The following is a 20,153-nucleotide window of genomic DNA, read 5'->3' on the forward strand; positions in this document are numbered from 1 at the left end:
TATTTACACACAATCCTAAACACTGCAGAACAGACCACGTGACCCGTTGTCACTACCACCACTGGATCCTACTACACTGTTTCTGCACGCTGCCTCCTTCTTTTGCAGCCGGTTCCCATGGAGACAGGGGGCCCGTCTAGTGCAGCGCAGTGAAGGCGGTGAAGCGTGCTAACTTTGCCTGCTCCTGCACAGTCGCAGACTCAAACGCATCGTATGTGGCGTAAGACAGAGTGTGCTTTTCCTAGCAGTACTAGCAAGCGTGTGAGTTAAAACTGACCTGCAGCTGGGCAGCAGGCAAGTTGACATCAGCCACCATCTCAGTACAGGGGTGTTCCACCTGCAGACGAGGGTTGAGCTCCAGGAAGTAGAAGCTGCCGTCCTGGCTGTAGAGGTACTCTACTGTACCTGCACTGACGTACCCCACCATCTTAGCCAGCTTCACTGCACACTGAGGGGAGATAAGAAGGTCTGTTCATACCAAGGTTGAAATGACTTGGTCTTCCATCTCCATTATCAGCTATTTATTCCTATATTTATAATGCTAGATGAGTCATACCTTCTCCATATCCTCAAACACATCAGAAGTGGCGATGGTAGCAGGAGCCTCCTCTATAATTTTCTGGTGTCGTCGCTGCACGGAACAGTCTCTACCGAACAGGGAAATGGCATTCCCGTACTGATCAGCTAAGATCTGGACCTCCAAGTGGCGGGCATGCTTGGCTAGCTGCATGATGAAAATGGGCGATCCTGGAACTTCTGCCTGGACCTGGAAAGCCCAAGACAAAGTAAATCAGTCAAATCAATTCTACATCCAAAGCCTATTCTACAATGTGTTAAGTCCTACATTAAATTAAATTACTGGGGCTTCCGCTCACCTGTCTGAAGAGGTTAGGCAAATCATCAGCAGAGTTGACTTTACGGATGCCTTTTCCTCCACCTCCCTCTGAGGCCTTCACCATTAGAGGGTAGCCGACATTCTCTGCAGCCTGGCAATGGAAAAAACACGGCTTTCCAGTACACATGCAAGTATGCACTGTGTACCAAAGCATATGCAGCATTCACTTGGCATTATGAACTGTCACTTAGATGACACACTTACTTTCAGGCCATCCTCTACATCCTGGATGCAGCCAAGCTCGTACAGGTCATGAGGAACGTTGATGAGCCTCTTGTTCTCTGACCATTCCACTGTCAGGCCTGAGAATGGCAAACAGCTGACATATTCAGCACACATACAGACATTTCCATGACATCATGGGATGTTCATATTTTTCTTTTCTGAATCTCACTTGAAACACCACACAATCTGCAATACTGCTAAAGCCATACAAGGATGAAACAATCTTGGGGAATGCAGAAAACACCAACTGATTTTTGAATATTACAAAAAAACATTTGCTTGATCAAATCAATAGCTTTGACAGACTATCTTTGGACCCCACACAAACTTTGACCTACCTGTTCCGCTCCATGGCAGGGTTGGAATTCCAGCCGTCTGAGCGACGATAGAGGAGGCAATCTTGTCTCCTAAAGCCCACATAGCCTGGCTTGGGGGTCCTGAGGAGGAAGCAGGCATTAAAAGCAAAAAAGCATTAAGATAAGTAAAGCAATTATGTATATGTAAGCTAAAGGGTCAACAAAGTGATTAAAAAAAAAATTAAAGTATAAAAGTCCTCTAACCCATGAAAGCAATTCCATGCTTGTGAAGCAGCTCTGGGAGTTTGGGGTTCTCTGAGGCGTGGCCCCACCCGGCCCACACCGCCTGTAAGGAACAACAGAATGGAAATGTTCACTTAACCTATTATACAGTTATTGATCACTTTGCCAAACTTGTAGATACATTAATAGTGCGGTGGTACCTGAACAGGAATGCGTTTAGCAATATCCAGAATGAGCTCAACATTGGCGTAGTTGTTGTTGTTAGTCCCTCCTGGCACAGGCACGTAATGATCTGCCATTTTGATGTACTCTGTGAAAGACAGAAACACAGAAAACTAATCTGTAAAATGACCCTGATAGATGTGGTCAACAGTAAAGCTGGTTTCATAGCAGGTAGTTTCCAGCATTTACTTTCTGCTAAGTATAAACCATGATAAAAGGGCTTGAATGTGGAAAAAGTTAAAGATCCCTTCCAACATTCACAACCTATTTCTATCAGAGGTGTATTGGCTCACTGCAGTCACACACATAAAGTTAATCAGCAGCAGAATCGGTGTATTGTTCGCTGAGTTAGTTGAGGTGCTTGGATGCATGGACAAAGAGCTGAGTCTGGCACCACAGTTGTTAGACCTACTCAGGTGTTTTACATGTTCAGAGATATTGTGCTAAAGCTCACCTGCATTGGCCTTCAGGTCCTCTGGGGTCACCATGACAACAAAGCGGATTGCCCTTTCATTGCGAAACATCTCATAGGCCCAGCGGCGGATGGAGCGCATGCATTTGACAGCTGCAATGCCATTGTTGGCGATAAGCACCTGGAGAGGCAAGGTAGCTGAGTTACCACTGCTTATCAAAGTTGAGTAGTGTTGCTCACATAAGTTAATAATCCTCATTAATAAGGGGAAGTTTAATTCTGTGTCAGCAATAGAGAAGTGGACCATAAACATATTCAGAGAATATGCTTCTTGTTTCATGAAACTTATCATACTGTCTTTTGATTGTGGTGTCAGCACAAACTGTGGCTACATTTCTCATGACTTTCACTACAGTTGAGAGACATGGAAGGTCATTGAACTGGATTAGTACATTTTGTCTTTATGTTTGCTCAACACAACTGCAAGATATTGCTGTTTCTACATGTGCAGTCACTTTATAATGATAGTCATTACATTTAATACCTGTGCAGTTTAAACAAATCATACAATTTTCCATAACTAAAGTGGTTGTACAGATTCATTTCTGAATGTGACATGATTAGTTTCATGATTCCCACATTCAGCATGCCTCCAAGACTGTGTTACAGTATGAAAATAATCACCTTCTCGATGACTTTGTTGCCACCAAAGCGGGTGACAAACTCAGCAGGAGAAGCCACAGTGAAGTCCCTCTGCAGATCGATACGCCGCCGATCTCTGCCTTGCTTCACCAGGTGCAGCCCTGACATGCTTGGCCTGTTTTAAGAAATACAAAGAAGCCATACAATGGCCCTGAATACCTCCTCCAGGTTAGGAAAGAATGAGGGTACTGGTAGCTATGCTTTGCTAACAAGAAAATAACTCATATGGAAAATGGTTTTTAATAGTGAAATAGTTAGTGAAATAGTGTTTACTCATGTGCATCTTACAAAGATGAGGACATAAAAATCTAACTAGCAGAAGCAAACTGTCTCAGTAGCAGTAGTAGTCTCAGTAGCACCTGCGCTTTAAAAACAGTTTACAGACAAGAGATAAAAAGACACTGCTATCACCTTATATAGATAAGAGACCAACTGGTCTCAGGAGCAGGTGATTTGATTACCGTCTCATATCTTCAACTTCCTACAATCTGTAACAGTAGCAATGAATTAAAAAAAAAAAAGCCCTGAAATTTTATTTACGATGGGAATAATGGTAATTATTTTAGAATAAGTGTTAGAGCAGACAGTGAAAGTATGATATATTTGAGGATAAAAGTCTGCTTAATAGTATAACTAATACTGAAAGAACAGACCATATTGCGTGCAAGTCCTTAAACATGTTTACATGCTTGGGCAAGTGCCTCCAACAGGACTCTCACAGCTCTACAGATCAAGCTCCACCCTAAAGGGAACCATAGCAGGGGAGTTGGTAGTAGAGGGGGAGGAATACGACTATTGGCTGGAGGGTGTGGCAGTGCCTGGGCTCTTATGGCTGGCTGGCTTCTGTGGCCTGATACTGCATTATTGCATCACTGACGGGGTTACCGGCACGAGGCACAATTGAGCTCCTACTGAATGGAGGGTCTGATTTCAGTCCAGCTGTGAAACTGCAAGACTTTGTTCTGTCCTGTGAGAGAGGAAATTATGGAGGTGGAGACAGACACCCCCATCCAGTATTTCCAGTTTTTAAATTCTCATCCCAGCTTCTGTCTGTTAAACCCCGCTTCTCTCACCCTCTTTCTCCTTGTGAAACTAATCACAGAAAAACCTGAGGGGACAAACAAATTGTTAGATCCTGGTGTCCTGTATAGATAATGTGATTCTGAAAATGCAAAAAGCAAATAAATATGAAGCTTTCCTGACGAGCACAAAAACAGAGTCACATGGATGGCTGCATACTATAATATACAGAAGTACACATGTAAAAAATCTTTTTCCAGCCAACTGGAAAGGGGAGGTGTATCATTACTGGAAAGATTTTCTTTAGGCAGTTATCTACATCAGCATGACTTCCTCATATAAACCTAAAATCAGTAGGCTGCCTCGTTTGAATCTCAATCCTAAAAAACCCAGATCTTGTACAAGGCTTTTGAGGAAAATGTCATTTACAGTTAAGTGGGAGGTCTAGAGAGCCCAGTGAAAGACCCGAGGTTGGCAGAGAGACTCTGCTGCTCTGTCAGTACTGAATGGCTCCTTTCGACTGGCAGATTGGGAATTTCTGCGTCTGAACATTTTCCAACTTTCCCAAGCCAACATTCTGAAGACTGCCTACTCTCCAGGCCAACCTCACAGGGTCAGGACACAAAGAAACCCTTTAGCAATGTGCTGCTAGTGAAGCTACATTTTTCACATGTGCTGTTTAAAAAAAAAAAAAAAAAAAAAAAAAAAAAAAGAGGAATCCCCCTGTGAAGGAGGAGCATAAAACTGAGTTTGATCCAGGTCTAATAAGACAGCATTTGAAGATGCAGTTCATGATTTGTATCTTACATTTCCATACTTCATAGCCACAGAGAAATGAGTAATGTCTTCATCGTATGTGAAAGAAAATTCCAACAGAGACAAATGAAGTATAAAACCTTAAAGAACCTGTAATATTTCTCACTTTAAGCTTTCCTAAACATGGCACAGTCTTGATACATTGGTCTGCTTGCCTGAGTGGTTTTGCCTGGAGAATACCTCAAGAAATTATTACAGAAAAATCTGTGTTTATATATAAGATTACTAATATCACAATCACAGTATTCAGCAAAACATATTTTTTGACAGTAACATGTGAAAAATATGAAAAAAAAAACAGAATAAAGGTGATGCAGACCAATCAGGTCTGGATTCTAACCTCAGATTGTGCACGGGGCCATCAATATGGTCGAAGCCCATTTCATAGGTGCTGTCTGAACTCCCGGAGGATGGTGACAAAGACCGTGCCTCCTTTTCCTCCAGCTGCATGTCCAGTTTCCCTTGGATTTCATCCTCCGAGTTCTCCTCCGATACCGATCCCACCATGAAGTGAGAGTGCAACGCTGCTACAGCAGGGTTCTTCTTGGCAGCACCGTCCTGTTGTGCCATGGCTGGGCGACACGAACAGGCTGCGAATACTGACAAGAAACAGAACAGTGGCAGCAACGGTTATAAAGGAGACAGAGGGTCCAAATACCAGGTTACAGTGGGACACGAGATCCCCTTGGCTGGCACGTGATGCTGTTTGCCATATTGCAAAAGTGGGTTACATAAACTTTAGTATCATGATAATGCAACTGATATTGCAACACTGGCACTCAGACTGTCTGGGAGCATCAGTACTTTGTGTTCAGGTTATAAAAACAATTCCCATTATTGAACATGCAAAAACAGTTGGATATCAAAATTAAAGCAGGATGAATAATAGTATTTACTTGTAATGCTCGGTCAAACTGTTAGCAGTCACCACACAACCAGAAGCATCAGAAGCATTGTTTCAACCCCGAATAACTGCAACCCCATGAAACAACACGGCCTACTTGAAAAGCATATATTCAAGGAAGTGGATTCTATAAAACATGTATAAATATCCACAAAGACTTAGAGGTCCCGCTGCCATGTGACATACACTTTGAGTGTGCCTGTCAGTTAAAAACAATGTAAACAAAACACTTTGTAATTGCAAAGACAATCATATCACTACAACTGTAAGCTGCATGAATCAATTACAGAGCACAAGTTAATAGTGGAAAGACTAACATCACCTACTCTTGTATTGGACCCCTCTCGCTTTTTCGTGCAACAGCAGAATTACCACGAACGACGTGAATTAACATCACCCTGCGCAAACAAGATGACATTTATCTAACTGCCCGACCTGCCTTTGTTCCTTTACGTTGATACAGCCACATTTGTTTCCACCTGTCCGTGCAAGTGTAAAGAGTAGACTCTCAGGTGAGGCACACCTTACCTATCGATAGCTGCTTGCGGGACCAGAAAAACAAGCCCAGCACTGCTGCCAGACACACTGCAAACGTGAGCCAGGGGAACATCACAGACTGATACCCACAGCTCCATTTAGCGTGCAAACAAACCGAAACTCCGGACTGGTTGAGGACATAGCTGGTGGGCTGCTTGCTAGCAAGTGCACCAGCTAACTCAACTGACGTTACCTGTCAGTTCAGGGCTAGTTTGCTTAAACAGCAGCCGCAGATAAAACGGAGGGTGCTGATGCTAATAACGTAAGTGTTAGCTAGCTTACAGGCAGTGGCTAAGACCATTATAAAGCCACAGCAACGGCACTAATGCATTCTCGCTGACTGTACCACCGGCCGGTTTACTGTACCGCAGCGTGGTTCAAATCTTCTGAGCGCGACTGACGATAAACAGCTTGGTAACATAATCTCTGACAGACATCTCGGCGAGCGACTCACCGGTGGAGATGAACCGACACGTAATCCTGACAACGTTGAGTCCAAGAGATCGATAAATTAATTGTGTCTATCGGGCATCTCAGTGATGATGAAAAAATCACATCATGATGAGGTCACACTGCTCCGTCGGACGCTTCAACAGCAGAGAGTGGGGTGATGTGACGATGCGCAGGCAGGTTACTGTTGGACATTGAACTCTGACCTCAGCTTCCGCTATAGAAACAGATTAGGTAGAAGAGACTTCCGACGCTCAAGATGCTACACCAAACAGATAGCTTATTATATTATATTATATTATATTATATTAAAGCAACATTGCAAAGCCAAGTCTTATTAAAATTCCTAAAGTTTCAAATTTCCTTCACACATCTGGTTTTAAATTATTTCCGTCTTAAACAATATGCATAACTATTGACTATGTTTAACCTCTGTAACTGTCTTCACGCATTTTGTTTTTGTGACCTGGTTGCTGTAAGAATTTCCAATTGGTATACCGCAAGTACTCATCTATAGCAATCTTGATGGCACAGAAGACTCCCATCAGAATTAGGCTATTCTGTTCAGGCAATTATTCTTAATGCTTAGATGGCAGTATAATCAATTGTTAGATAATAAAAAAAAACACAAGGTTATATCTTTGTTGTCCTGCCTGTAAAAATTCACTGTACAGTAAATGTCTTCGATCTATTATACCTAGATCTAGGACGGTCTCAGTCTCAGAGGACCAATCAGGCTCCTGTGAGATTTTTGTGGGCGGGTTTAGAAGGATTATAGGAGGGGCGGGTCCCGGAAGAGGTGGTCTTTCTGCAGGCGTGTAGTGCATGTGCTGTCTGCTGCGGAACAGAGCTGATACTTCACATGTGTTTCTGGAGAAAAAAAAAACGGTGTGTTGTTGTCCCGATGGGGTCGTTTGAGGGCGAAGGCAATTGTGGACACGCTTATTAACTCAGATGATATTTAATTTCAAGACCGCTGTTGCATTTTCACAAACATTTCGTGCAATTACGCAGCAGGGCAGCGGTTAGTTTGAGTAATACATCGCAATCTGTCTCAGCTCAGCTTCTGAAAATTTGGAATCAACGTCATTTGAGATAAAAGAGACTGAGAGACATCATTTTGTGCAGGCTTGAACTGGGAGTAGTTTTTATTTCAGTGAAACAACCTCCCATCACCAGTATTTCCAATCCAAACATTAGGAGTAAAGCTGCCTTAAAAGTCTTGTCAGAAATGCAGGGTTACTACAATTCTAATCCACTAGATGGCGCCAGAGGCCATTAGTTTGCTATCTCTAAGTGGACCCATTAAATTTTGGGTAATGGCATAAGTCAAATCTTTATTGTTCAGTAATGGTAAGCTAATGGATACTATAGTTTGAGATTCCAGTATTATCGTTAGACAAGTAAAAACATTTCATCAATACTTAACAATGATAGGAGAAGCAACTAATACAAAAGAACCCTGTTGAATTTTAGAGGGATAAAGGTCAGCGTCATCAAACTCATGTTTTTCTATGTTCCCTACATGAATCAAATAATTCTACTTAGTTTCATTCCATATTTTATTCCTGGTCACCCCCCACACACCCCCACCCCCTGCAGTGGCTGCTGTCAAGCATTGGTGTAAACCATGAATAATTAACCACATTAATATCCTCTGACATGGTTTTCTATTTTTCATTCACTTGGCCTGTGAGCTGATAGCAAGAGAACCGAGATATATAAGGCATACCTCTCTATTTATGTAAAGGAATGGAAGGGGTGTGGTGGTGTGTTGTGCAAACTGAAATGTAGTATATTTATTTATTACATGATGCAGAGAACAGTGCCATGTAACAAACTTAACATGAGATTTGCATGTCTAAACAGCTTCAACAGACCTGCATACAGTTTGTCATTGTAATGACGTTTAAATGAAACAGCACACAGGGGGAAGAAAACTTTATCCTCAATCTGTCTGCAAACATCATGAGGAAGTTCACAGTGATCACCATCTAACCTTTTACTGCGCTGTGGGGCAGAAAGTACTTGGGGCCATAAATTGTAATTTCTCTGGTTGATTTCAAAGACCTCAGTGAAAGCAAAGAAAGCAGAGCATCTACATCAGGATTCCTGCCGAGTTCCAGTCTTAGGGAGATGAAGTACAATGCGTTCAGAAAGTATTCAGACTCCATTTGACTCCTGTTTCTCTTGATCATCTTTGCAAGGTTTTCACACCTTTATTGGAGTCCTCTTGTGGTAAATTGGAAATTGAACTGACAAGATGTTCACATGCTCATTAGCCACCAAAATGTGACTCCCTCCCTATGTGTGTTCATTGAATACAAATTTATCTATATCATTCACTCCTTCCTTTTTTTATGGTTAAGCTAGTGGATTCATACCTTAAACATCTACACACCACTCTAACAAAACCTTGGCAGATACACTGGTGCTTTATTCATGATGACACGGGCTTTTAGATGATATCCCTGTCAGGTCAATTATTCATTGTAACCTGCAGATGACTTATCTATTCTCTATGTTGACAATTTTATCTCAGCTCTTACTTTCCGAATAATTTACAGCCCAAATATGCTGAGAATTCCAGGAATATGTTGGCCTTCATGCAACGTGTTGCCTTGACATTGTGTCATGAAAGGATATTGAAAAATACCATATGACTTTAACGGGCCTCTCTCACTTACCCATAATGCTCTCCATAACTGCAGGTTGGGAAGTTTTCCACTAGCTGCAAAACTTTGAAGTTGACCTTCTCGCCACTGGGGATGTTGTTTCAGTATGAAGCTACGCTCAACCAAGGAGAAAATGCTCTCTACAGAGGTTTGAGAGGAGCCCCATAGAGTGGGAGGACTTTTCAGATCAATTTTCCTCCTGGGACACCGCCTGATTTTTTCTTTTTTTTTTCCAGTACCAGCCGCAACCATGAAAAAGAAATAATGTTGTCATGTCAAGGTTATCACATCTTGACTGGCAAAAATTCAAAATACTTCCCATAGCTTTAACTTTTCAGAGGTACAAACCTTTTAGGAGGTTTGTATAGATTGAAGTGTTTGACTGTATCCACCTTTTTCATTACATCCGTACAGCTCTTCCTCTATGCCTGGTGCCACCTCCCTGCTAGTGTCAGGCAAACGGACAACACATTATCAGAAAAACTGTGGGTCTTTTATTACTTTGGTGTGTGACAACCTGATTGGTGATCACGCAGAATTTACCCCACTGTTGTTATGACAAACTTTGGCCTCTGTGCAAGAGTAACTATAGTGTGAGGCATCTCTTTTGCATACATACACAGCTATCACCATTTGTTTGCATGAATGGACTATAGCCTCTATAAAAGCCAAAAGTGACATGACCTTTTGTCATAAGGTACCACTACCCTCTAATGTCCTCCAGTCTACAGCACGGTCTCACTGTGGAGCTTTGCGGGAGGCATTTTTATATCTGTCCTCAATCTAGGACGTTTTGCTGTCAGCTATTACGTGTCAGTTTACATATACAGTACATAACATTAACATGTATGGAGTGTACATACATGCACTTACACTGTTGGCATATGTTACCAAATCCGTGTGGAAAGTATCACAGAAAAATTTCAAAGCATTTGATATCAGCTATACAAGTCAATGTGTCATTTATGGATTCAACATGTATTTTTCAGTGCATCTTGAGGAAATTTACTTGGCAGGAGGATTAACAACTCAAGTGCAGCTTTGCTGTCACCAGCAGAGGTGTTTTGGGAATTGCCCTAGCAAGCAGTGAGCTGCACTCATGCATAAGGAATGAAATGCACAGGACTGCAGACTCACTTATTAACCTTTATTGCTCAGCCACCATTGCCAGGAGCATGACAGCAGCAGATGTTGCACAACACCACTTTTAGCATGCTGCGATGAAAAGACACACAATCAACCAGATGAAGCAGAAGAAAATTAATTGCATTTATTAATTTGCCTGTTGAAGAAAACATGACCGACTGGACAGAGGTGGCACCAGTGCATATGTCAAAAATGATTACTTCAGAATTAAGATCATTAGGTTCATATTTCTCTTCGTCTTTTTAATGCATTTTACTGGCGAAAAGATGCCAAGGGTGAGTAATATGGTCAGAGGGGCAGCCAAGGCCGAGGCACAGCACATCTGTAAGCGAAACCAACGCGGAGAATTAAGAACAGGCCAGAAAGGGTGTAGCCACAAAGGCTGATGTTACCAAAGCAATTTAAAAGTACACAAATGAAACAGAAAGCTTAAAGGATTAGGCCTAAAAATTATCTGGTCTAACTCTTAAAACATTTATAAAATGTGCATGTATCCGTGTCTAGACTTTGATCTTTAATTCTCTGTTACATAAAACTGTTACAACTGATAATTGATAAGATACAGTATTTTTCCACGTTGTATAGTCTTAATAATAGTCTTTATTTACCTTTATATAGGATTACCTTTATTTAGGACTTGCCTTTATATAACGCCAGACAATTACTATACTGTAGTTCCTGTGTGTAGAAACAGTGTAGCCAATTTTTTGGCCAGTGCAATATACATGTACATGCAATTCCTCTGTTCTATAAGCATCATCCAGTGCAATGTTGCATGGGTAAGCTGGTGCGGGGAATCAATCAAAAACTATCTTGGAATCCAAATTTGATATACATATGTATAAATATATGTATGGTGGTGAAACAGCAGACTATATCCCTATAGCATATTAGCGTAAATAAAGACAACTGCATTAATTGTGAACAGTATCTTTATTTAAATTGTGAAAAACCACACACACACACACACACACACACACACACACCCCACACACAAACAATTTATCTAAATACTTTGGCAGACAAACTGCTAAATTATCTTTACTGAAGACATTTGTATGAGTGCTGGTAAAAAAAAAAAAAATAGAAACCTGAGTTTACCCTCCAAGTCCACGGTGCAGCTTTGGTACATCAACTGAATGTGAAACAGGTGGTAGATACAATTTCCTCATATCTCCCCGGCAGGTTTAACAGTGATCAGTTACAGTATTCAGTCTCAGAAGGCTTTGATCAGTCATGTTTTATACAGAATGTGAAAACTAAAAGGACGAGAACAAAATATTTACACATTTGTACAGAATAAAACAATTTAAAAAATGTGTTCATGTTTAAAGCACATTATTGTTCTTGTTCTGTCGAGTACTCCAGTGCATAGCTCACTTTCCCCAAAATGAAATCCAATAAGCATCTTTAATTTTTTAATTGATTTTAATTCATCTTCAGAACCTCCAATAAGCTGTAATTGGAGATTTGCAAATCAAAGGAAACCCTGATACCAATGTTACAACTGGGCTAAATCTGGATGAATATGTGAAGGTTTTACTTTATGACCATTGCTTTAAAGCTGGGAAGAGGACTTCTTTCACATGGAAATATGTGCAGGTGTCTTTTGACCAGCAAATCACCCGATAAGTTCTGCTGATGACGCAATGATAAGTCATGTACTAGCAGCGCATAGCGTTCTCATGAAATTTAAATTTTAGGTCATTGTAATGTGAAACTTCCTGTGTATTGTGTGTGTATTTTCTTGTAGGTGATATGTTGTTTTATCCATCACCCTGTTTAGGGCAGTTTATTGTGGAGTATGTGGTTTATCAAATCTTCTAGCTGAATTCTTTATGTTTTGTAGCTCATCCATGGAACCTATCACGGTGGTTTAATGTGGAGCGGTCTTCTGCTTGGCCTTGGTTTTGTGGCTGTGATTGTCATACGGCAGACCTGAACTTCCAGGAGATCTGGTTGTGAGCAGGCTTGAGGTTAAAGAGGAAGGGATCTGATAAGGGCTGAGTCTCATCCAAGGCCGAGAGCTGCGGAAGCAGTGGTTTCTGGTGAGCGATGAGGTTGCAGATGAAGTGGGGAGAGCCGGGGTGACTGCAGCTGGTGCTGCCATGTAGCGGTATGGATATGACAACAATCCTCCAAAGGGTGACACTGAGATTCCCTGTATTGGAAAAATTAGAAAGTTCATTTAACTTAATGGATCTTTGTACATTTTCGTGGACATCCCTGTAGGAAAATAAAAATATTATTTTAATAATCCACACTACACTGGCACTGACCTGTCTATTGTAAATATACAGATAACTTTTCATACTGCAATTACATTTCAGTGAAACACAAGTTAGTATCTGTGTATCTTTGGGAAAATTTCTAGAAAATGAAATAATATCAAGTTTCTTGTGACCCATTAATGCACAGCCATATTTGTTTATGTCCTCCTTTACCTTCTACGATTAGAAAAAAAATTTGAAAAATAGGCACAATTTTGTCTAGCATTTTTTTTTTTTTTTTTTTTTACCTCAATTTTGCAATCCCTAAGATTAACCTCAGAGTCTTGTGAGGGTCTCAACCCCTAACTTAGGAACTGCTGCTCTCGATTAGAATATTGCTATGATTAGAAAAAAATAATAATTTGAGTGACTTGCAATGCAGCAACAAGTTGACATTGTATATTTGCACACTGTCAGTTCAGATCCGCCCAAACTACCAGTCAGTCTTCCATTACACACCTTGCAAACATCTTCCTCTCTGGCTAACAGGCTCTACCTTTCTTCACCAAAGGAAAAGAGAATAACCTTAAGACGCTATACACTTTCCCCGGCTGAATTATAGATTTTTTTAAAATAGATTTTCTTGGGCTATAAAGTAATTTCTTCACCAATTCTTGGATCATAATTTCCCCAGTGAATGATATTATAAGATTTTTCATGATTTTGTCTTTCCAAACAGTTATTTTGCAAGCACTTAAAAAAAAATCTATTTGTTTTTTAATCAGTGCATCTGAAGGTTACTAAGGCCTCACTGCACTGCCTATTTAGCCTAATGTAATGTAATATCAGATAATCAATCAATCAGATAAAAATGTAAAGGGTCAGTTCAACCAAATTACAAATTAAAAGCTATCTAGTTTTAATTTCAGTTCTTTCTGTTAAAACAAAACATGTATTTTATTATTATTATTATTATTATTGTGCTCAAAGCATTAAAACAAGTGACTCTGAATAATCAGTATATTTTATTGATAACAGTTTTCACTGAAAGTATTTCCACCCAAGAATCTCAGTGAAGAACCGACAGCTATAGCTGACCATTATCCTGAAAGACACTTGAGTAAAAAGAGAGAAAGTGTTTTTTTATGATTTGGTAGCAAACAAGCTTGAGCTGCAGCACATGATATCTATTGATATTACATGTTTTAAAAGCGTGGAATATTAGAATACAGTGCTCCTGCAGAGGCGTACCTGAGATGCCAGCATGTGCTGTGACAGGTGAAACATGAAGGGAGATGGAGCGGTGATGCTTTGAGGAGACAGGCCTCCAGCCTCTAGTTCATTTGTTCCAGACAAAGAGGAAAATAAATGTCCCTCTGGCTTCATCGACAACTGTCCAGGATGAAACAACAAAGGCGTCCCAAGCTTAAGAAACTGTTGGCTGTGTGCACCTGTGAAATTCAAAGTCTGCAGGTAACCAGGGCTCTGTGTTTGCGGCATCATAGGCACGACCCCATCTTTGATTTCACTCAGTTGCTTTTTTGAAGAGTCCATAAAATACATATCATCTGATGTTCTAAACACTGTTCTTTCTTTTGTTGTGTCCTGATTGTCGTTACTCTTACTGGCAGCTGACCTCTTCCACAGTATCTCCTCACTTTTCAGACTCAGAGTAGATGTATGTTCAGCCCTGGAACAGTGGGCTTCAGCAGTGTCCTCGTGTTGTAGATCAAAATCAGAATCACTTCCAGTATTGTTCTCATCTGTGGGGAGAAAAAAAATGATTTTGATTTCACAGTAAAAAGATCAGTTTTCTGCCTCACTAGCATCTCATTAATACATAGTTGCGACAGAGGTGACGGACACTTGAGAGAGAGACGTCTTAGTGTAAACATCTAGAGCCATGAAAGAGACAGTGTTCATGTGTGACTAACCCCGAGGCGCCAGGAACAGTTGATTCATTGAAGCAGCAACCTATTTTTGTAGCGTCAAAATGACTAACACAGTAAACAGTGGTTGAAATCCACTTCCCAAACAACTTCCCTCCACATCTGCGTAGTTCACATGGCCAAGATCCTGTTCCTATAGTGGTTAAGATGCATACCATGAACAATAAATGCAATTTCCCCAGTTCAGTTCTCGCCATGCTCACATGTTACAGGTCGTACCCCTCTCTTTCTCTCCTCTTCTGTCTCTGTCAACTGTCCAATAAAGGCAGAAATGACAATAAAATAAAATAAGATAAAATAAAATAAAATAGGACGAATTAAATCTTAACTTGATGTCCACTTACTAGCTGATAAAGACCTCTATATGTGGTTGGAAGCTAGTAAGTGGATCCAATGGTAGAATTTCTTTATTTTTATTTTTTATTTTTTGTCAAATCACCATTACATACAAAGACAATCATCCTCAGTGAGGTTGACGCTTCAAGGCTGCCAACAATAGGCCTTTTTTTTACAAAAGGCTGCTTTAACTTCAGGGTCCTGCAGGGACCTGTGCGTGCTGACTCGCTTTCACACCGCCACGGTTTAATGGGACACTTGACTAGAACAGAGGTGTTGTTCATGTAGAAACACCTGTCCCTTTCCTACTATGAGAAGTTCAAGTGTCTGCTGTGAAAAAGGTGAAAGAGATGAACTGATGAACGCATGGATGGAGGTGCATGACCTGTACACTGTTAAATGTAATTTAATTAGTTAGTTATGGTTCTTATTCACTCATTTATTCCATTGCTAATGAAAACATATTGGCTGAGGGATAAATCTTTTTTTTTTATCAAAATGAAGCTTGTGCTGTGGCTGTACGCAATTTAATTTACAAATTACATTTTTAAAATATTTATATTTCAGCATTCCTGTGTGGGATTTATTAAAATAAGGGAATCAAATAGTGGAAAATGATGTTTCTAATGTGCACAGTAAGTCACACAGGTGCAGTTCACAATATGCAGGGGACAGAGATCCTGTCTGTGTTTCAGGGATTTTATTTTTCTAACATAAAAATGTTGTCACTACAAAAACCTGTAATTTCAAAGTCTGAAATATAATATATTTTAACCCTCTACCCACCACGGGACGTTTTGTACAGCTCCTGAATATTTGCCAATCATTGAAGATATTCATAAAGTTTAATGTTGCAAGCTGAGAGTTATGGTTATTTTGCTGCTAAAAAGGTTTTTGAGGTGTTTGTAAAGCATTACTGAACACCGCCTCTCTGTAGTGGCTGTAATGTTTAACTTCTTAAAGCAACACATAGTCCTACAGCATCATTTGGGTTCATAGTAACACTTAATGATATTACTGTAAGGTGACCCACCTTGACAGGTCGGGGTGGACATCAGAGGGCTGCTCAGTAGCTCCCCAGGGGAATAAAAGGGATCGCTGGTACTGGGTTGTTCACATGAGTCATCAGAATCAGCGCTGTCCCGGTCCGCTCTACTTTGGTTTTCATGCAGCAAAGAAACGTTTACCTGTTTATTCCTGTGGATCACACATTCATATTAAATACAGGCTTACACGGGTTTGTCCTTTGCTGTTTTCTGGTGGCAAAACCATTAGCCTACCTCTTTTCTCGCCTCCCATTTCCAGTGTCTCTGAATCCTTTGGCGAAGGGATTATTGTCGATTTTCAGCTGTGTAATCTAAATGGTGAAAAAGAAAAATCAGAAAGTTAGTCAATGCAAAAGTACAGAGACAGGATACGTGTAACATCAGCATCCACAAAATACATAGGTGGAGCTGATTTTCCACTCCAACAGACACTGGACTTTTTTCTAATCTCTGGACACAAATAAAATCCACATCACTGCACGCAACTAGAGGAGGTCTGCTGTGGGTGCGTGTGGCTGTGGAGAGAGAGAGAGAGGGGGGGGGGGGTTACCTTTTCATTCTGATAGGCAGTGACAGCGATGAACTCCGTCTCAGGGAAAACGTAAGTCCGGAAGGTGCTGTGTGGAAGCTTCATTATGTCGTTGGCTCTCACAATGTGAAATCTGGGTTGGTATTTATGCATTGAATTCAAAATCGTCTGGAAAATTAAAGCCATATGAAACATCATTAAAATGTTATTAAAAAAAAATAGACAAGACTTTCAATGCAAAGTTGACAGTTACAGTAAGTAGCCAGAATAAAAGCCACAATTCAGATTTCAGTTACTTACAAATCCGTGTTTATCCGAAATGTTGTTGGTGAGTTTGAGTTTGTGGAAAGCTACGGCCTTGCTCATCCACTGCTCTCCTTTGGACGGGCTGTCAGGGTGGATGTACATACGCTTTGGCATCTCCGGGTCAGCTTTTCCAGCCACCATCCAGCGGGAGTTGTGAAACTTGTAGCGGCAGTCGTCAACTGCGACAATGTCCATCAGCAGGATGTACTTTGCCGTGGGATCCAGTCCCTCTACCCTCACTTTGAAAGGCGGAAACATCCTCCTGGGAGCAAAGGATTCGCCACAAATTGAAAGGATGTGTTAGAGATATGTGTCTGTTTTGGAGCGTTGATTATTAAGAAAGAGGACAAATGGCAGGAGAGAAGAAGAGAAAGTTTGTTGTTGGGCTGCATGACAGCAAGGAACCTTATCCCATAATAAAATCACATACAGGCTGTGTGCTGACCCCACACTGGAGGGTAGGAATACGTTTATGTCATTTTAGATCCACAGCTAAGACCCACACTGGCTCTTTTGAGAAGTGACTGACTGCGCACTGCGCGTAGTTTACTTACCTTCCAGACTTTGTAATGACCATCTCAGTTCCCATTTTGTGAAATTCATTCCATAAATTCTTCGATTCGAGCGTGACTTTCGGGTCATCATCCAGACCATCTTCCGGCTGCAGGCTCTTCAGGGAGCCCGGGTGGACTGGCTGATGCTGGCGTCGCAGAGCTGCGTGCAGCCCCGCGTCAGAACCCGCAGCCTGCTCCGGCAGAGGCGCGGAGAGGGAGGCGACGTCTGGGAGAGTCAGCGCAGGGAAGAACGAGGGTTGAGCGCCGGGTAGGAAGGCTGACAAGGGCAAGGCACCTGGTCTATGACCGTGGAAAGGATGGTAAGTCATGGTAAGCGCTGTGTCAACTGGATCTCTCATCAGGGAATCCCACCAGGCAGGCCGATGTTGTAAAGTCTCACTTGCTGCTGCTGCTGTTGCCGCTGCTACAGGCGCAGGCGTCTGCATCCATCCTCCCACAGCCGCTCAAAGAGTTTGTATGTTTTGTCGCATGGCCAAGAGGCGATAAGAGGAAATGCAAATGTCCAAAAGTCTCCAGAAAGTGAAGCAAAAGTAAGAATGGTGTTTAATGTACTTGCTGACAGATCCACCGAGGAGAGGGCAGCGCTCTTTGGAACCATATGAGAAGATGTTTACTCAAGAACAGCCTGTTTAGACAAAAAAAAAAAAAACAAAAAAAAACTGAAGTGGCACCAGGGAGAGAGTACAGAAAGAGACAGGGGGTTGATGTTTACACTGTGACGGGTCTGTCCTGCCCAGCACACTGTACATTAATGAAGCAGAGAGCGCCTGAGCGTCACTGTCTTCACTGGGCGTGGTTTGAACCGCTCAGAGAGGGCGATGGAAGGATTTTAGGGTTACATCGGGACAACGAGCATAAATAGTATAAATAAGTAGCACAGCATGAATGAATGAAGCACCTTTAACAGTTTCGTTTATTTATGGTAATGATGATAATATATGATATATAACTATAGCAATGATAATTATGATGCAATTTATTCATTCATTGGTCATGATTGTTGTAGCTATAGTTGCAAAAAAATGACTATGATTATGATTATGATGATGATGATGATTATTGTTATTATTATTATTATTATTATGATCATCATCTTATCCTGCCACATGAATCCACGTCAGAGAAATGTACAGATGGTTAAATTAATAGTAACTTGAAAAAAGTAAGGAAATAAGAAGAAGGACACTTGCGGTGTTTGATGAAGTGGGTCTGCATGGGTGTGTTAATTCATGCGGACTTGGCGCCGGTTTGCTGGCGTCCCACAAAGAGCCAAGAGGTCTCTCCTGTCACTTCACATTGAGGCATCGCTTCAAATCCTCACGTTGCCTGTTCCATTTTTTCTTTCTGGTGCAGCTGCACAGGCTACACTGCTTTAGCCTTTGTGAACCAGGGGAGAACGCCTAAATAAATAATGAACAGTGGTCAAATCCAAGAATCTAAAGGAAAGCGGGACTTCTCTGGAAAAACATGAAAACTTAGACCAATTAGGCTCTTCAGTGACAAAGAGACTTAAATAAGAGTTGTCTCTCTTATTACTGGGGTATCTGAATTTTTTAAATCTTCTTTGTTGCTTGACTACTCAAAGGTTAAGCACAGGGTACAGAGTTTTTCAATAATGAATCCATCAATAATGATTTTTTTAGTAGAGTCTACGTTGTTTTGGAAAAAAAATCTAAATCCACTGCCTATACATTATGTAGTGGAGTTTTCTTGATAGCCTTGTGATCGGCTTTAAATTTTAAAAACCTATTTGTTACCAAGACAAGGGGTGTTAAAACCTGAATATCTTTCATTTTCCAGATAGATTAAAAGGTGTGCAAAGGTTGTTAACATTTTTTTTTGTCCAAATGTGAAATATAGACCTACTCAGTGAGCAATGAAACAAATTTATTTAGTGTAAGTTGATTGGAAATTTTAATCATCAGAAACTTGCACAGTAAATGTCTTTGTATCTCATTGCACACTTGGCTGTCACTAATTTCAAGTAAGGTCCCATGGTCTTAAAGATATTTTTGTGTATAGTACCCCCAGACCCTAATATTACACATCACTATCAGAATAATAAACAGCCTGGCACCCAGAGCATGTGTCTTACATCATGTTTACATTACTGCATTAAAATTTAGAAATTCAAGATGTTAAATGTGATACTTTAGCTTACCAGGACTTGCAGAAAGATAAGCTCACACTTACAATAACATGCCCTATCCCCAAAGTTTTCTTTTCTTTTAGTTTTTTCTTCGGTGGAATCTGTAATCTGTTGCATGTCACTCATTTAAAACTTTTTTTGCTTTTTATTTATTATCATTATTTATTTTTACTCCTAAAAGAGAAAGACAATATATATGGTGTCCCACACCATGGCTCCCCACTGTTGCTGGTGTGTGTTTGTGTGTGTTGACTGTTCATGGATGGGTCAAATGCAGAGGTCAAATTTCCTGTGTGTGTCAACATAGACATGGACATAGACAAATAAAGAATTAACTAAGTTAACTTATACACTTATACACCCCCCCCCCCCCCCCCCCCATTCAAAACTAGAACTGTAAGCAGTTATGAACGGGGTCCAAGCCCCCCATGTAGGATGTAGGTCGTCCCCGGCCCCCGGGGGCTCCAACAAAGTTGGCCCCACAGCACGACGCGCACGAGGCAAGCGTTG

The 20,153-nt window shown here is 41.0% G+C and overlaps 2 protein-coding genes across 7 annotated transcripts in view; both read right to left on the reverse strand.

Moving 5' to 3' along the window:
* Window positions 1-6,667, reverse strand: part of acaca (acetyl-CoA carboxylase alpha) — a 32,042-nt gene extending 25,375 nt beyond the window's left edge. For 4 of the 6 annotated variants that reach the window (XM_071460451.1, XM_071460449.1, XM_071460450.1 and 1 more), the window contains exons 1-11: window positions 6,264-6,666; window positions 5,172-5,430; window positions 2,978-3,110; window positions 2,336-2,474; window positions 1,860-1,969; window positions 1,681-1,762; window positions 1,459-1,557; window positions 1,100-1,197; window positions 876-986; window positions 557-766; window positions 278-448 (exon numbers count right to left, since the gene is read on the reverse strand). In XM_071460451.1, coding sequence (XP_071316552.1) covers window positions 278-448; window positions 557-766; window positions 876-986; window positions 1,100-1,197; window positions 1,459-1,557; window positions 1,681-1,762; window positions 1,860-1,969; window positions 2,336-2,474; window positions 2,978-3,110; window positions 5,172-5,430; window positions 6,264-6,345 — 1,494 coding nt within the window. In that variant the 5' untranslated portion in view covers window positions 6,346-6,666. Of the gene's footprint in view, window positions 1-277; window positions 449-556; window positions 767-875; window positions 987-1,099; window positions 1,198-1,458; window positions 1,558-1,680; window positions 1,763-1,859; window positions 1,970-2,335; window positions 2,475-2,977; window positions 3,111-5,171; window positions 5,431-6,263 lie in introns of all 6 variants that reach the window. The other 2 variants (XM_071460446.1, XM_071460445.1) reach the window with 1 other exon arrangement.
* Window positions 6,668-11,457: 4,790 nt separating this feature from the next.
* LOC139608061 (T-box transcription factor TBX2b-like) lies at window positions 11,458-18,244 on the reverse strand. The gene is made up of 7 exons (XM_071461516.1): window positions 17,474-18,244; window positions 16,914-17,181; window positions 16,635-16,781; window positions 16,319-16,395; window positions 16,072-16,235; window positions 14,005-14,516; window positions 11,458-12,704 (listed from the first exon to the last, which is right to left on the reverse strand). The coding sequence occupies exons 1-7, from the start codon at window positions 17,917-17,919 to the stop codon at window positions 12,420-12,422; spliced, it is 1,899 nt and encodes a 632-aa protein (XP_071317617.1). The 5' UTR covers window positions 17,920-18,244; the 3' UTR covers window positions 11,458-12,419.
* Window positions 18,245-20,153: the final 1,909 nt, after the last annotated feature.

The sequence above is a fragment of the Trachinotus anak genome, unplaced genomic scaffold (assembly GCF_046630095.1).
Source record: "Trachinotus anak isolate AG129_WGS33_773 ecotype Australia unplaced genomic scaffold, CSIRO_AGI_Tana_v1 ptg000024l, whole genome shotgun sequence".
Classification (NCBI taxonomy): domain Eukaryota; kingdom Metazoa; phylum Chordata; class Actinopteri; order Carangiformes; family Carangidae; genus Trachinotus; species Trachinotus anak.

What these genes read in the sequence shown, in the direction of transcription:
- LOC139608061 (XM_071461516.1), bottom strand. Translation starts at nt 17,919, where the DNA reads ATGCAGACGCCTGCGCCTGTAGCAGCGGCAACAGCAGCAGCAGCAAGT. An exon ending in GTCATTACAAAGTCTGGAAG is followed by an intron (nt 17,182 to 17,473) that starts GTAAGTAAACTA and finishes CTTTGCTCCCAG; the next exon opens with GAGGATGTTTCCGCCTTTCA. An exon ending in GTCCACCCCGACCTGTCAAG is followed by an intron (nt 14,517 to 16,071) that starts GTGGGTCACCTT and finishes TTCTCCCCACAG; the next exon opens with ATGAGAACAATACTGGAAGT.